Raw genomic sequence first — 16,002 nt, 5'->3', positions numbered from 1 at the left:
TGTGTGTGTGGCGGCGGCCCGTCATGACTTGTCGTGCCTTTCTTTTTCTTTTGTCACGCGAAAAGTAAGCACGCTGTGTGGTTTGTGAATAAACATCATGCGCTTTTTGTCAAATCGGATTTAAAAATAGGAGACAAGATGTGCTAAGCAACAGCTACCTCTTGCTGCCGTATATTCCCTTTTATTTTATCCTCCTCCACACCGTGTCCCACTGGACACCCTGTGGGAGGGACTACCGTGTGCATCACCCACGGGGAATACGAATGACCTCTTAATTGAGGAAAAACGATGAAACCTTACTTTTAGCCTGCATGGAGGCCTAATTACATGCTGTCCTTTCTGTCCCCGCGCGTGGAATAGCTGTGTGTCCCGAGTCGGTATTTGAATTGAACGTAAGTATCTCCGTGGGCCTAACTAACTAAATCAGACGGATGTTACAATCCTCTGAGCTGTCGCAGCATTGCAGATATAAGATATGAGTCCAGCTGCGGGACTTCCACGCCACGGAGGCACGAGCACCCAGCGCCTATAGCTTGTCGTCGGTGTGTGTGAACGGTCAACTGTCGTCACTTTCGCCAGATGAAGCTTGTGGCGTAGTTTTGTAAACTTGAGTTATAGTTTTGTTTTGTGGAATGAGTGGCTGTAGGAAACGAGGCTATGGGTGGAGACGACACAAAGTAGCATTCAGCAATGTCAGCCTTTGAAGTGTGAGCTGCCTTGATATCCGGAGAGATATCATACAGCCAACACTGTTGTGAGAATTAAGAAAGTGGATCATACAGATTGGGGGTAAATGTAAGATGGTGTGTAGCACACATAGGCTACAAACTTGTCCATACTTTCAAAAAAAAAAAAAAAAAAGAAGCAAAGAGGCAAATGTATGCGTTGAGCTCCAAACTTGGATCTTAACCCACGTTACAAAGCTCGTGACAGTTTACTGTAATGTGTTAAAAGTGTAGTGAAAACGTTGAAACAGTCAGAGACGATCTGCATTTTAGTCGACAGTTGCGCAGATTTTGGGGAAATCCGCTGGGCTGAGGCGCAGGCGGCGGGTTGACTGTGTCAGCACTGTTGTTGTAGTCACGTAGGAATGTGTGACATCCTGTCATTTGGTCGCACGTTTCAGGGTCTGGGGACATACAGTTTGTCTCAGTATGCATTTAAAGGCCACGTGCATGTCTCGTTTCTAAAAGGTCAGGTAAATGATGTAAACACACCATAACTTTCCCATAGAGCAGGGAACATAAACATCTGTAAAGATCAGGCTTATTTATTCAATATGACACATTTTTACAGTAAATACTACACTGTATTTACCTCGTTGACCCTAAGATGGGGAGAAACTAGCTATACCTGAGGTGCAATTTATTTAACTTATTAACATTTAATAATTTAGGGTTATATTGTTCTTCAAGCAGAGTAATAAATGTATCAGATCCTATGTGACAGGTCCAGGCATGGCTACCTTTGGGGAAAAAAAAAAACTATAGTTAAATTGAGCCAGTTTTGTAACGTAGTTACTTTAATCACAGCTAGTAGTGATGAGGTGTACCGACCACGCCCTGGGTACGCCTCTACATCATGGCAGCAGGGTGAGAACTAGTTTGGTCAGCAGTAAAAACAAGATTTTCGGGTGGTGTCTAGTTGATCTTTAGAGCCCCTTTGTGAAATATGTTAATGCTGTTGTATAAACGTTTTAATTATTCTGATGGTATACGTTTTTGTTTGTGGAAAGAAAATAGACCATTCAAAGACAAATCCTGCACATAGGTGCTTTAAATCTCTCATGGCCTTGTCGGTTACTGCTGCTGGCAACATTAAGTGGTAACCGGTCCAGCACCACTGAAACACACACAAAGATTTATGCTCCTATGAACAGTTGGTGTGTAAGATGTTGCTTGGCTCTCAGTAAAAGCACTCCCCTCTGGCCAATTTGGCTCATGTTGTAGAGGACTCTGGGTGGGTGTAGTGTGTTTCACAGGTAGGACGCCTGAGTAAGTTTCACTCCAAAAAACAAGAAAAGCTTGTCAAGTCAACACTCGACTTCTCTGCCTTAAAGGGTTAACGAAATATATTCTAAGATAATTCTGTCATGCACAATATTTATGCTCTGTGGCAATTACAAGTTAGCTTTTCACCTGAGAGTAAAGGCTGATCAGAGAAAAAAGAAGCTATACTGCCAGTATTCATAGCACTCAACAGAGGTTGTTTGGTTAAATATTATTTTTTCAACATATATCTCTGAAGAAACAGCAGTAGATTTAAATGATAGGGTTTAATGTTAATTTGCATGCCAGAATGGCCAAAATATATCTTATATTATAAGTGGAAACAACAAATAAAGCTTGGAAATAGTGACGAATTAGCTCTGCAGCAAACATGACAAAGAAGAAATGGTCCTAATATGGGTTTCATATCAATTAAAACACAACTTGTTCTTTTCATGGTAATCCCTGATGTTAAATATGTTCTCCAGCAAATGATGGAAACTCAACAGAGTGTTGTTCAGCAGTTGTAAATTGAGTCCAGCCTAATAAGCCTAATGAGTCTTAAACAAACAAGATATGGTATTCGTTATGAAGGAAATAATTGAATAAACAGTAACTGAGATAACAAATAATCGACAAAAGCCATGATTCAATTTTGAAGTAAAAAAAACAAAAAACATTTTTATCGAGAGGAATGTATGTTTTATTGCGGCTATCACTTGTCCTTTTATTTCTATTAGGTCTATAGATGCTACTGAAGCTAGCTAATAGTCCAGCTGATGTACCCAGCCAGTGTTCAGTATTGCGCCGGCCTTAACCTGCTTATTACTGTTCAGCCTCTTATATAGTTTCTCCTTCATTCAGTGGGTAGATGGGAAACAAGATAGGAATGTATGTTTCCTGCTAATGGCCTGCGTAGTGGGGGATGGTATTGCCAAATTGTACAGTCCAAGTGAAACAATTTGGCAAGTACTTCAGTAAAAACCTTTTCTATTTGATTTTTGATTTTTTTATATGACACATATCTTGATCCCAAACTCTACCACCAATATTGAAGTTTAAATAATAGAGCAAGTTCAGAGATAATGCTGAAGTTAATCAAAAAGACAACAGAGTCATATCTGTCCTCTACAGCTATAGTTGGAACACTTTTTATTTCTCATGGAATCAAAACTATCGATGAACATTTTTAATTTTCACTCAATTTTGGGAGTCCTTTAGGGTTGGTATTATTAGTATATGTTTCATCCCCATTTTCATTCCCAAACTCTCTCATTTTACACACACACACACACACACCCCTCCCTCCCTCCCTCCCCTTTGCCTGGTTGCCCAGGAAACATTCAGCCATTCAAAGACATCTACCCACACACGATACAAAAGGGTTCACACGCACATTTTTCTCGCGCTGGTAGCTGTGTCCTAGACTTCTCATGTGACGCAGTGTCGATGACTACTCTGCTGCTGGGGCTGCTTCATCTATTGATGTTATTTTTAGTTCATGCACTTCTGCTACAAACTACTGATACTATTAATGGGAGCAGTAGAAGTACTGATACCACCCAAAGCTCCACTACTTTTCCTCAATCAAAGGATAACTGCAAAAACATTGCTTCAGACTTTGCAGCAGAGACTTTGAAATGACTTTAAATGTTTCTAGTTTTAAACGCACCATATAGAATAACACATAGATGATCTGACATCTAAAGTGTAAATAGAATTAAAACTTTGAGGAAAGTTAACATCTTACTTATAACTTAACTATAGCTACACTGGCAAAAACAGCAGTCATTTGATCATTTCTATAATTAGACATGAAGCCATGTACAGTGTAGAGAAAATATACACAGAATCCCTTCAATTAAAATATAATATACTATGATATAAAGAGCTTTTTAATTATGTAATTAATGCAGCTAAAACCTCGAACTTGCAGTCTGTGGAGTTACAATATTGTAAGACTCCAAAATATCTCACTTTTGCCTTTATTGGAATACCGAATCACTTAATTGTTAATTTCTTGAGCTGATGAAATGCTGTGATCTCTAAACTTGTGTCTTTAAAATCTCTTTCTGCTGCAGACAGGTCTCGGGTTCACAATTGTTTTGTATGCCTAGTGGTGGGAAGGTGCAAACACTCCGAACTGTAAATGTGAAACTCCCTTTTCTTTTTGTCTTTGCATCAGGGCAGCTGGCACTTGCAGCAACAGTGCGATGGCCAGCCCCGACGTGATCGAGCCGGCGGCTCAGAGCTCGACGGCCCAGAACCTGGCCAGAAGGCGCTTTTCTCACGACGTTCATGGCATTTCTGCAGACGAGATAGATGGCCTCATGTCCAGCAGTGGTGAGATAAACGGCCCCTTTTATGAATACGTTTAACCGTTGAAACTCTTTTGGCTGCATCAGAAGACTTTTAATCGAAATGTTCTAATCTTCCAATTCGCAGACGGGCGCCCTTTCCTTGTGGTGCATCATCTTCCTGACATAAAAGACGAGGCTATACCTTTCTTAATGCCTGGTATACCTATTACATGCAGAGTGGACAACACAGAGAAATACACTACTCGCTCAAAGGTACACCAGTATTTAATCACATGTGGAAAATAATTTTAAAAAAATTCTTTGGTGGTTGTCAACAAGATGCAAGTATTTATAGAAAGCTTTAGATAATCTTGACCATGTCAATCTCATTTACCGTACTAATGTGATATAAAATCTGCTGCCTGAGTGTTTGAACTTTGAGTTGGTTTGTTTCGAGCCAGCTGGCTCAGCTTCTATAGAGCGGTAGGCTTCGTACCATATTTTCCTAAATCCAAACCACCATGCTCATGTACATCATTTCAATAACGTCCCTCCAGGTCCATGTAGGCACCCTGTACACAGTGCAGCTGACACATGGCTGCTTCCACTGGGTAGTGAAGAGGAAGTACAAGCACTTCCAAGAGCTGCATCGAGACCTTTACAAGCACAAGATGATACTTCACTTGATACCTCTGGGAAGGTCGGTGCACTATTCTGTTTATTTCAATCATGCAAATCAACCTCTCACTCTGAGAGACCTGCAGTGGAAATCCCTGTGATGTGTTGCTCTGAGTTTTTATCGTCAGATTTGTCAAGCACCAAGTGTTTTGAATATTTAAATTTCTCTCAAAGATTTGCAAAGGACAGGCAGCAGCTGAGAGCCATGTCAGAGGAAATGCCCAGCCTACACGGGACTGAACGGACCAGGAGGACCTCCAGCAAAATGGTATCAAACAAATCAATCAGATACACAAATAGTTTACACAGAACACCAAATGCCATTTGAATACACACACTTAATTGATGTTGTGGCAAGATATTAAAATGTATTTTATTCAAAGAAGAAGATTGGTCTTCTTCTCTATTAACTACTGTACATACTACAGCTGCTGTGTTGGTCTTTGCAGAGTCCTTATTCAGGCTGATCAATGTAATATATTTTATTTATCTGAAATATCATATATATATATAATATATTTTGGGACTGCCCCTCCCTTGTGAAAAAATGATTTCTAATACAATTTAAAATGATTTTAGTTATTTTATTAAATTTAACTGTATTATAAATATCATATAACACATCAGCTCTACAGAACAAAAACAGTTACACTTATTTACCTGCTTTTCTGTTGCAGAAATACCTTGAGGAGTACCTGAATGGTCTGCTGGAGAACACATTTTGTAGGAATGACCACAGCATGGTAACGGCTTTAAAACAAAGACACGCATGCACACATACAAAGTGGATGTCATGCAGCACGATGACATTTTCACATCTACTTTTTTTTTTCAGCTGGAATTCCTCTCCGTCGGTGCTCTCTCCTTCGTCACGGACCTCGGTCCCAAAGGCTTGTAAGCAAACTTACTGAGAGTGTGTGAGGCGCAAGGAAAAGTGTGTTTAATGACCAAGTGCGTGATAGAGATTGATTGTGCCAACTTGTCTCAGGGAGGGACCCATCTTCAAGAGGTCGGGGGGTCACCGGATCCAAGGCCTCAACTGCATTGGCCATCATCAGCTCTGTTTCCGCTGGTCCCGGCGCTGGCTGGTGGTGAAAGACTCCTTTCTGTTGTATATGGACCGAGACAACGGCAGCATCAACTTTGTGTTGCTGTTTGACCCGGAGTTCAAAGTGAAAGTGGGCCGTGCTCACACAGACACCACATATGGAGTCTGCATTGAGAACTTCACTCGGTAGGTCAGCCGTTTGTTTGCCTATAGGTACTGAGAGCTCCAGCATACTGCATGTATTTATACCTGAGGTTATGTTGTGTTTGTGACGCGTGGCCTGTTGCTTTTTGTTCAGGAGTCTGGTCATCAAATGCAGCAGCTATCGACAGACTCATTGGTGGAGTCATGAAATCAACCGGCTGGCAGACACCTCCGACTTTCTCAAAGTGCAACGCTTCCAGGGGTTCGCTCCGCCACGGGAGAACACGCTCACTAAATGGTCAGATACATGTTCTCCCGGAGATTCATCTGTTTTCACATTTCATCCTCATTCGTTAAACTTTATGTCTCATGGATTTTGTTTGAAGGTATGTGAATGGAAGTGGCTACTTTGCAGACCTGGCTGATGCTCTCGAACAAGCCAAGGAGGAAATCTTCATCACAGATTGGTGGTAAGTGTCAGCAAGATCTGGAGTCGGTGATGAAGAGGCTTCGTTTTACTAAGTTGGGAACATTTAGATATTTTAGCTACACATGAAGTGTATTTTTAATGTGACTAATGTAAATGTCTTCCCTGTCAGGCTCAGCCCTGAAGTCTTCCTAAAGAGACCAGCCACTGATAACTACTGGCGCCTGGATGAGATACTCAAACGCAAAGCAGTACGAATTCTCTCTGTCTTGTTCTTCTCCTCCATACCAGTTAAATCATTTTCAAATGACAGATTACCTGTGCTGATCAATTTTTCAAGTGGCGTTACCTCTTCTTTAACTCCTTCCTGCAGGAACAAGGAGTCAAAGTGTGTGTTATGCTGTACAAAGAGATGGAGATGGCCCTTGGCATCAATAGTGAGCACAGCAAGAGGACTCTTATGAACATGCACCCAAACATCAAGGTCTGTCACATGCCCACGTAATTTGATACACGCAATTAACCAGAGGCGTCATCTCATGTCTTAACATCAATTTGAACCCCTATGTCCGCCAGGTGATGCGACATCCTGACCACGTGTCCTCTGTGGTGTTGATGTGGGCTCACCACGAAAAGACCGTGGCCATTGACCAAACAGTCGCCTTTGTGGGGGGAATTGACCTGGCGTTTGGGAGGTGGGATGACAGCCAGTACCAGCTGACTGACCTGGGTTTGAGGGAGACGGCCAACAGTGTAAGCGAGGAGGAGCCCAAAGGAGATGCAGTCGTAAGAAACTGATAAAGCACGAATGTGTTAATATTAGTTCATGAACCCGTGTGCTTTCAATATGTCACAGCCCCTGCGGACACTAACGCATGTCTCTGCTAACTAGGATAATGGTGTGTCTGGTGGTCCAAAACCAGCTGAACCAGATAAGCAAGCAGAGCAGGACCCTGATGACCTGACTGGCAACACTAAACTGTGGCTTGGCAAAGACTACAGCAACTTTATCAAGAAAGATTGGGTCCAACTGGACAGACCATTTGAAGGTAATGTCTTAATCTTCTTAAGTATCCTATACATGCAAACACACTGAGAGGAAAGAGGGAGCTGAAAAGGTTTTGCTTTTTGTATTTTTTCAGATAACATCGACCGTACCCAGGTTCCCCGCATGCCGTGGCGTGATTTTTCTGCAGCTGTTCATGGCAGAGCTGCCAGGGATGTAGCCCGCCACTTCATCCAGCGCTGGAACTTCTCCAAGGTCAGACTCAAAGCAAAGCTCTGTTATTTTAAAGCTATACCTGGGTTTTATTCTGACATTAGCATATTACTGTAAACATCCTCATCATTTTACTGGACCGGAACATCTTCAGCCTTACAAATGAGTCACATATAAGCTTCAGTTGGCTTTAACGCATATTTTACCGTAACTATCCAAAGCACTAATTTGTGTATTATTATTTGAAGCCGTCACATAGTGCTAAAGCAATCTGAGACTTTTGTTGCCTGTTGAAATCGTTCTACTTTATTATGGTATGCTACGCTAACCTATTGGGTTTATTAGCCACAACTACAACAATATGAGTCAGATAGTAAGTAGTAAAACAAAGTGTATCTAACTTTTGTTTTTTATCAAGGCTTCTGTAGGAAACAGGACCAGCAGGAAGGTCGGAAATCTTGCTTTCATTCATTTGTTTTGTCTTCTCTAGATCTTCAAAAACAAGTACAAGGACGAGTTCTATCCTTACCTTCTTCCCAAGTCTCACTGCACTGCTGACTCGCTCTCATTCACGGTGCCCGGATCCAGCAAGGCCAAAGTGCAGGTATTTAAGCACCAAAGACCAAGTCACTATGATGAGTCACACATGATGGCAACACAGAAAACAAGCAAAGTATTTTAAGTATGGCTTAGTGTACACATGAAAAAGGGATTTCTGTGTCCAACCAGCCTTAAAGATGCCTTTCATCAGGACAACATCAGGGTTTGAAACCTTGAACTCTCATTTGAGGAAAGGATTATGTAAAATTATGTTGGGAAACTAGTGAAATGTATTTACTGTAAACAAACAACACCGTTGGCATTTTACTTTGTGAGACACCGAGTCAGAGCTAGCAGGAAATCAAGTGGATTTCTTTACAGTACAACAAAGAGACACTGTTCTGCCTTTTTGAAGTGCAGCTTAAGTATTCAGAGCTCTGAAATCACTTCCAACATGTTTATCCTGTTCAGTTAAGCCAGAGAAAACAAATGCACCGCCAAAGACGGGGAAGGGGGGGGGGGCGACAAGTGGAAGTGTTTCATTTTTTAACGGGCTTCATGGGAAATGTGGTCCAGGTCATGAGAACTGCCAGCATTAGCAACACCACTGGCATGGCAGAGGCTACCGTCCTCACTCTGTACTGACTGAGTGAGCGTTGGGTAACAACAGCGTTTGCTGTGTGTACTTTCTTCTTCTACGGTGGGCAGTGGCCTGTAACCTTAACCCTTGCTCCCTATTATGACACAGCTTTCCTATCAGGTTTAGTTAATCCCGTATTCAGGTTTCAGGGACTCAGTTCTCACATTTTTTTGTTAGAGCTGTATGTAAAGCAGAAGTTGATGCAAGGCACAAGCTGAGTACATCACAAATAGCTTAAAGTACTACCAAAAGTGATAGCAGCAGTTTCAGGTTTCTGATTTGTTACACGTCTATGATACAGCTAAAGCTTTTAAAAGTACTTTTTAAAAATAAATAGCGTAATAATGCTAAATGCTAGAGTTCCTTGTTCTTCTCTAAAGTCTCGAGCTAAACTTGGATGTTACGGTTGATTTGGTAACAGGCAGTTATTATGATGTGAAAGACGTGTCTCGTGGACTGACTCGTCTCTTCTTCAGGTGTTGCGCTCAGCCGACCGCTGGTCGACTGGAACCAATGAGAACTCGATCCTCAACGCCTACATCCACACCATCGAGAACAGCGAGCACTACATCTACATCGAGGTAATGCAGGAACAGACGAATCCGTACGTCTCTATCAATGCTTTCTAATGATTTGTTGATACTTTTTAAAATAATAGCATACATGGCAAAAAAAAATTGTTACCGCAAATAGTTTTAGTAGCAACACTTAAGAGTGGGTTCTGTTTTGTATAGAAATGCATCTATTTGTATATAAAGATTGGCCTCTCTTTATTTCTGATGTTTCAGCATGTGATTCTTATATACTTGCATAACATTTGACTCTTTCATTTTACGTGACACTGTAGATTCTGTAGCCAATGTGTGTCTGATCATGAGTTCTCATGAGTCTGAATATAATCACGGCTCGGCCCTTTCCCTGCCAGCTCCCTACCTGTGTTAGCCCTCACCTCATACCGAGCCACCATCTGCCTTTTCTCTGCCCTCAGAACCAGTTCTTCATCAGCTGTGTGGATGATGGGAAGACCGTCTATAATGGGATCGGGGATGCAATTGTGAATCGAATCTTGCGTGCACACAGGTCGGGTTTGATTGCACTAGAGAGATTTACGTGACGCTTCGTTTAATTTGCATACCCACGATCTCGAACCTTAAAGTTATAAAGCAGTTTTTCGTGAAGCTCATTGTGACATTTAAACATGTTAAACAAAGCACATTTGTATGAACAATGAGTACATTTCTGCATTTTCTCAACAAATCACAACACTGAATAGAAATAAGAGTGAAAGGAACAGTCCACTTGTCGTAATGTTTAAATGGTCCACTTGTTGACATTGTGTCTTACTGCAGAGAGCAGAAGAAGTACAGGGTGTTTGTGGTGGTTCCTTTGCTTCCTGGATTTGAGGGAGACATCAATTTGGGAGGTGGAAATGCCATCCAAGCTATTCTGCACTTCACTTACAGGTGAGAGCCTTTTCTTCCCGTTATCATTTATGGACAAAATGCAAAAGTTGAGGATTTGCTTCAAATTTAATTGGGATAATATTCCATTCTTTTAGCTTTTGTGTATTACAAGTAAGTAAGTAAGAAGTAGCTGTTTCACCAGTTACTTTTTTAGTTATTTAATTAGTAGTTTTAGTTCAAAGTTGTAGCACAAGGCTGGAGTTTCTGTCAACCAAAAGTGCAACTTCATTGATTGATATATTTTTATCCTATAATGTGTTAATCATGTCTTTTTTGTGAATGATTAATCTCCTAGGACCATGTGCCGAGGCGAGCACTCTATTCTCTCAAGACTTAAGGAAGGTGAGTTTTCTGTCACTTGTCTGCTCTCATTTCCACGCAAAAATCCACCTGACATCACAAAATACCACCTGTTTCCTCTCTGACATGTTTCTTTCTTTTTCTTCGTGTTGCTCCTTTAAACTGAAGCTACTGGTACTAGGTATCTGCCCACCAGTTTCCATTTTCATCCTTGACTTCTTCTTCTTTTCCATTTTAAGAGTCTATGTGAGTTTCCTAATACATTTCCATTGTTTTGCGTTATCCTTTGTGATTAATGTGATTCTGGTTTGCCCCCCAGTTGAGGACCTGTGGACAGAGTACATCACACTCTGCGGCCTGAGAAAACATTCCCAGCTCTGCCAGTCGCTTGTCACAGAGCTCATCTATGTTCACAGCAAGACCATCATTGCTGATGACCGCTGCTATATCATTGGTACGTCACCACTGATGCAAACTCATTCAAAGACAGTTTTATCATTTTGACCTTAAGTCATCATTGAGCTATGAGACTACAGTGTATTTTAATCCATGAGTTTTAGCTGTAGTTTAATAGCACTGTCAACACTTGTAGAATAAAACATTGCAAGTGGACAAATAGATGGACATTTATTTATTAAAATGAATAATAAAGACAATGACATTTAATATTTACAAGTTTAAGCTCCTTAAATTAGGTGTACAAAGGAACACTTGCCCGGGGATACCAAGATCAAGTGTACAGTATGGATATTGAAAAGCTGCACAAATAAAAAGGATCCTCTAATGAGATTCTGTCATTCGTTTAAGTATTTCAGTAGTTAAAAAGTTAAAATCTAAAAAAAGATGCCATGAAGTCAAACCCCATTTTTGATACTAGTTATGGTTGTTCTATTTTTTCAGAAAATAATTTAAAGTATTTACATTCTGTAATTTTCATTCTTAGTGGTGGAGTCCACCATTCCGGTGCTGGGTTCAGATTGCCTACACACACACACACACTTGCACACACAGGATTCACAGGAAACGATGTAAACATGTAATCCTGCGTTTCTATTTGTAATTGTATCTCATTGTTTACTGTTCTCTCTCCTCATTTTGTCTTAAGGTACTGCTAATGCAAATCGAACTATCCTTCTACTACTCTGTCACATTTAAAGCCGTAAAGGATGCGGTGGCCTTTATTTTGAGGCATGCACAAGGAATGCAATGTATTTGTGACCAAATTAGCTATGGCCAGGACTTACATCTTAAGCACTGTACCTTTTAAAGCACATTATGTTAAACCAGGTTGAGACTGTTATATATATATATATATAAATCAAAACCCTTAAATCAGCAGTTTGTTTGCCAAGATTAATTTCTTCCACAGACTCTGTGATTAGTCAGCTTTGAGTTCTGCACTCACAGACTTCATTTCATTTACAGAATATAAACCTGTAACATTCGAGTTCAAATCCATTTCTGAACAACAAATGTACAGATTACACCTTACCGAAAAAAGAGAATCCTGGATTCATTGTGAAGAATATTTCCGATATAAAGTTATTTCATAGAGTTGCTTCATGCGTTGACTATGGTTTGACGAGTGACACCTCTGAAATGACAGATTGTTAATGCTCGTACTTTCCACTTGCTTTCCAGGATCAGCCAACATCAATGACCGCAGCATGCTGGGCAACAGAGATAGTGAGATGGCAGTGTTTGTGGAAGATGAAGATCGGGTCCTTTCCGTCATGGGAGGGCAGGAGTACCAGGCAGGACCCCTCACACTCGCTCTGCGTAAAGAGTGTTTCAGGTCAGGACGAGATATGCAACTCCTGAAATGTGCGCTCTGTTTATGCATGACCATGAACTGTTACTACCTCCCTCTAAGGGAGTGTGTCACCTATCTCTCTGTCATGGAAAATATCAAGGCTAGCTTAGCTTGTTTTTATTGAGGAGGGTCGGCTACCAAATGGAATCTGGCAACAAGTGAGGAACCATATATATTTTTTGGAGACTTACAAGAAAATCATCTCATTTGAAAATTATGTAATATTTTCCTTATGATGAACCAAAATAGTTTCATTCTCACTTAAAAACTTTAAATTATAATGTGACATTATAAGAACGTTTTGGATGTTTGAATGCTCTGTGCTTGCTGAACGTTCAGCCGTTATTTATTTATTTATTTTCCCCACCAGAGTTCTTGTTGGAGCTTCTTCAGACCCCAGTGTCAATGTTGACGATCCAATCAGCGATGAATTCTTCTTCTTGGGCTGGAATGCACCTGCTAAACTGAATGCCACCATATACGACAAGGTATAAACTATCTAAATGATGGTGGATCATAAATCATGATCTTTTTATTCAGGGTTAGATAGATGTAGTTTGTTTTCTTACCCCAGGTCTTCAAATGCCTGCCCGACAACGCTGTCCACAACATGCGACAGCTGAAGGAATACGCCAGCGAGGAACGCCTCTGCGACACAGATCCTGAGCAGGCCAGAGAGGAGCTAAAGGCCGTCCGAGGGCTGCTGGTCCACTTCCCGCTGAAGTTCCTGTGCGAGGAGAACCTGCTGCCTCCACTGAACACTAAAGAAGGCATGGCTCCGGTGGGGCTGTGGACATAACTGCAGCTGAGCTCAGATCAGACCACTACGTAACAGCTAAGGGGCTGCTGCACCACATGCTCCCTGTAGTCTCTAATGTTTAGCACAATAACCTTAAATAGTTCCAACACTGACGCTGCAATGGTGAGGAAAGACATCGCCTCAACACATTGTCTCTTTGACTGACGATGAATTCGAACATAACCACTGACATGTAGATTTTTCATCATGATTTAGAGCAGTAGCTTAACCTGAACTGGACAGTTTGTTTGTGATGAGCGCGTCTGCTGCATAACTTGCACTACAGTGCAATCTGATCTGCAGGGCTGGCAGTGGTGTTAGACACACACAAATGAATGTATGAGTCAGGAGAGGATTGCGAGGTTGTATTGGAAATTAAGCATTCTCACATGATCTGGGAACATAGTGTACATTTATTGGTGCAAGGTTTTTGGGTGGGTGGGTGTCTCTGTCTCTCTCTCTCTCTCTCTCTCTCTATCGCACTCCCTCTCTCCCTCTGAGGCTTCACCTCTCACTGCAGTGCCAGCAAATCTGTCAGAACATTTGTGGTTGTTATGGTGACGGATATAAAGAGATGACTGGATGGTAGCTGAGACAAAAAACTGGAGAGGGCAGAAAAGGGAGAGTATCGATAAGAGGGATAACTTACTACATCAGGGTGTTGTTTCCAGAAAAATAGACGGTAATATGTTGAAGGAGGACTGATCATTTCTGTGGGAGCAAAATCATTTAAATATTTCTGGATGAATGATCAGGTGGGAAAACTGTTGGAGGGAAAGAAAAGGAGGACAAGATAATTAAAGGTTGCTAGGTTGATTTACGGCTAAATGTTGCTTTTTTTTTTTTTCTGAAGTCACCATGACAACCAAAGTGAATTATTATTACATCATTCTGTCAGCAGAACAGGACGAAACATTCCAGCATCCACTTCAGCTATTTCCACAATTCCGTGTCCAGGTGCCATAAAATGTCTCACATATCTACACTTTTTATTGATTTACATGCACCAGGCTTTTATTAGGCACATTACATTTGGCCATTACACTGTAACTGAGTCGTGGCATAATGTGGCTTATATTCACGGTGCAATTCCCACGGAGCAACATCAAGTCTTGAATCACAAAGACTTTTCGGTTTTTTTTCATATGAAATCATGGTAGTTATTCTCTCAAAACCTGCTAATTCTCTTGACTGAGCCATTAGCACTGAATGACCACTATTGAGCAAGTCTTGCACTGGATAAACATGTAGCATCCATATTACATTGACTAATTTGGAAATATCATGTAATAACTTGTAGCAAAGCAGGACCTGGAACACAGTCTTGCCAAGTTTATCAGAAACTGCAAAGCTCCTGTATGATGTCAAGATTTTAGATAACCAGCAGCGAGGCAGACAAAAGGCAGAATGTGAGGCTTTTGAATGGGACTTTATCTTTTATACTCTTTCGTGGTTTTCTCATTGCATTTTTAAAAAAGAGATCTGTATTTTTATGGAGACTTAAAATATTGGATTGATGTGCATGGCATTACCATAATCCAGTTCATAATTTTTTTTTTAATTGCTGAATATACGACAGTGAAATACACAAAATTCTTTGTCCATGCAGAATTTGTTGTCAACAACACTACCAAGATGGTTACAGCGTCTAAAGGAGTACTTTTGGAACACTAGGCACAGGGGGTAAATTGGCACCTCTCCAGTACCAATCAACACTCCGCACTTGGTCCATACAGGGACTTGAACTTGAACCCTCCGGTTCCCAGGCCTGGTCCCTACTGCTGCTCCAGAGCCAATGCATCAGTGAATCTGACAGATGACAAGTGTCACACATGAACTCTGCCTTGTCACTACATGAAGCACCTTTCACAGAGGAAGATATTAAAAAGACACTATGAGCTCTTGCACAATAGAAACTGGGTATTTGCTGTAACCTGTCTTTTACAGCACAAAATGGTTATACTTTGTTTAAAAATTCTACCGAAATGTCTGTGATATACTGAGAACCTTGTACTGTTTTACCATGATTTTTGTTTTTATTGGACTAATAGCCAGCATTACCAGTACATTTTTTATCAATAAACTACTAACAGAAACTAAACAAAAAAAGTCACCATGTGAAAATCTTTATGTATGAAAACCTGCAGATCTTGGTTATTACCTTAGGGTTGCTGATGTATAGCCTACTAACACTGAGGGTTAGAGAGATAATAAATATTCTTACTTAATCATTTAAAAACAGTTATGAACAACCTCTACTTCAAGGTATGTTATTTTTCTTATTTCCTCAATAAACTTGTTTTTATGGAGTTTCAATGTGACTTTAAAAAAAAAAATTTAATCAAAATGGCCTTGGGTATCAAAAAATAGCCTTCCACAGCCAGAACTACTGATACCATCTAGAGACAGGAAAAAAACAACTATGTGGAGGCAAACATTCTAATCCTAAAATTCAAGGATCTTTTGTCATTATGCAACACAAGGATGCACAACAACATTTTGTTGTAGCCCATTTTCAACACAACAAACACATGGCAAACAAAACAAAAACAGTAGCACATTCCTGCATCACAAGGAATGTAAATAGCAACAAAGTGGTATCACTACTTTAAATTCCATCCTTTATCTGTTCATTCTTGGAAC

The 16,002-nt window shown here is 40.7% G+C and overlaps 1 protein-coding gene across 3 annotated transcripts; it reads left to right on the top strand.

Moving 5' to 3' along the window:
• The first annotated feature begins 68 nt into the window (after positions 1 to 68).
• Positions 69 to 15,675, top strand: pld2 (phospholipase D2). 3 transcript variants are annotated; one of them, XM_031857509.1, is made up of 24 exons: positions 69 to 392; positions 4,179 to 4,331; positions 4,434 to 4,561; positions 4,846 to 4,988; positions 5,141 to 5,234; positions 5,644 to 5,709; positions 5,802 to 5,860; positions 5,955 to 6,200; positions 6,313 to 6,456; positions 6,545 to 6,628; positions 6,758 to 6,836; positions 6,959 to 7,069; positions 7,162 to 7,371; positions 7,478 to 7,634; positions 7,728 to 7,846; positions 8,295 to 8,408; positions 9,461 to 9,565; positions 9,973 to 10,064; positions 10,334 to 10,447; positions 10,743 to 10,789; positions 11,067 to 11,201; positions 12,389 to 12,542; positions 12,931 to 13,048; positions 13,135 to 15,675. In XM_031857509.1, exons 2-24 carry the CDS (start codon positions 4,202 to 4,204, stop codon positions 13,357 to 13,359), a joined length of 2,874 nt encoding a protein of 957 aa, XP_031713369.1. In that variant the 5' UTR covers positions 69 to 392; positions 4,179 to 4,201; the 3' UTR covers positions 13,360 to 15,675. The 3 variants fall into 3 exon arrangements, with proteins under 3 accessions (XP_031713369.1, XP_031713370.1, XP_031713368.1); XM_031857510.1 differs by having other exon boundaries at positions 4,174 to 4,331; positions 7,162 to 7,338; XM_031857508.1 differs by having other exon boundaries at positions 4,174 to 4,331.
• Positions 15,676 to 16,002: the final 327 nt, after the last annotated feature.

Source organism: Anarrhichthys ocellatus, unplaced genomic scaffold (genome assembly GCF_004355925.1).
Source record: "Anarrhichthys ocellatus isolate YVR2014 unplaced genomic scaffold, GSC_Weel_1.0 scaffold18, whole genome shotgun sequence".
NCBI lineage: Eukaryota > Metazoa > Chordata > Actinopteri > Perciformes > Anarhichadidae > Anarrhichthys > Anarrhichthys ocellatus.
This window is presented reverse-complemented; position numbering and strand designations above follow the sequence as displayed.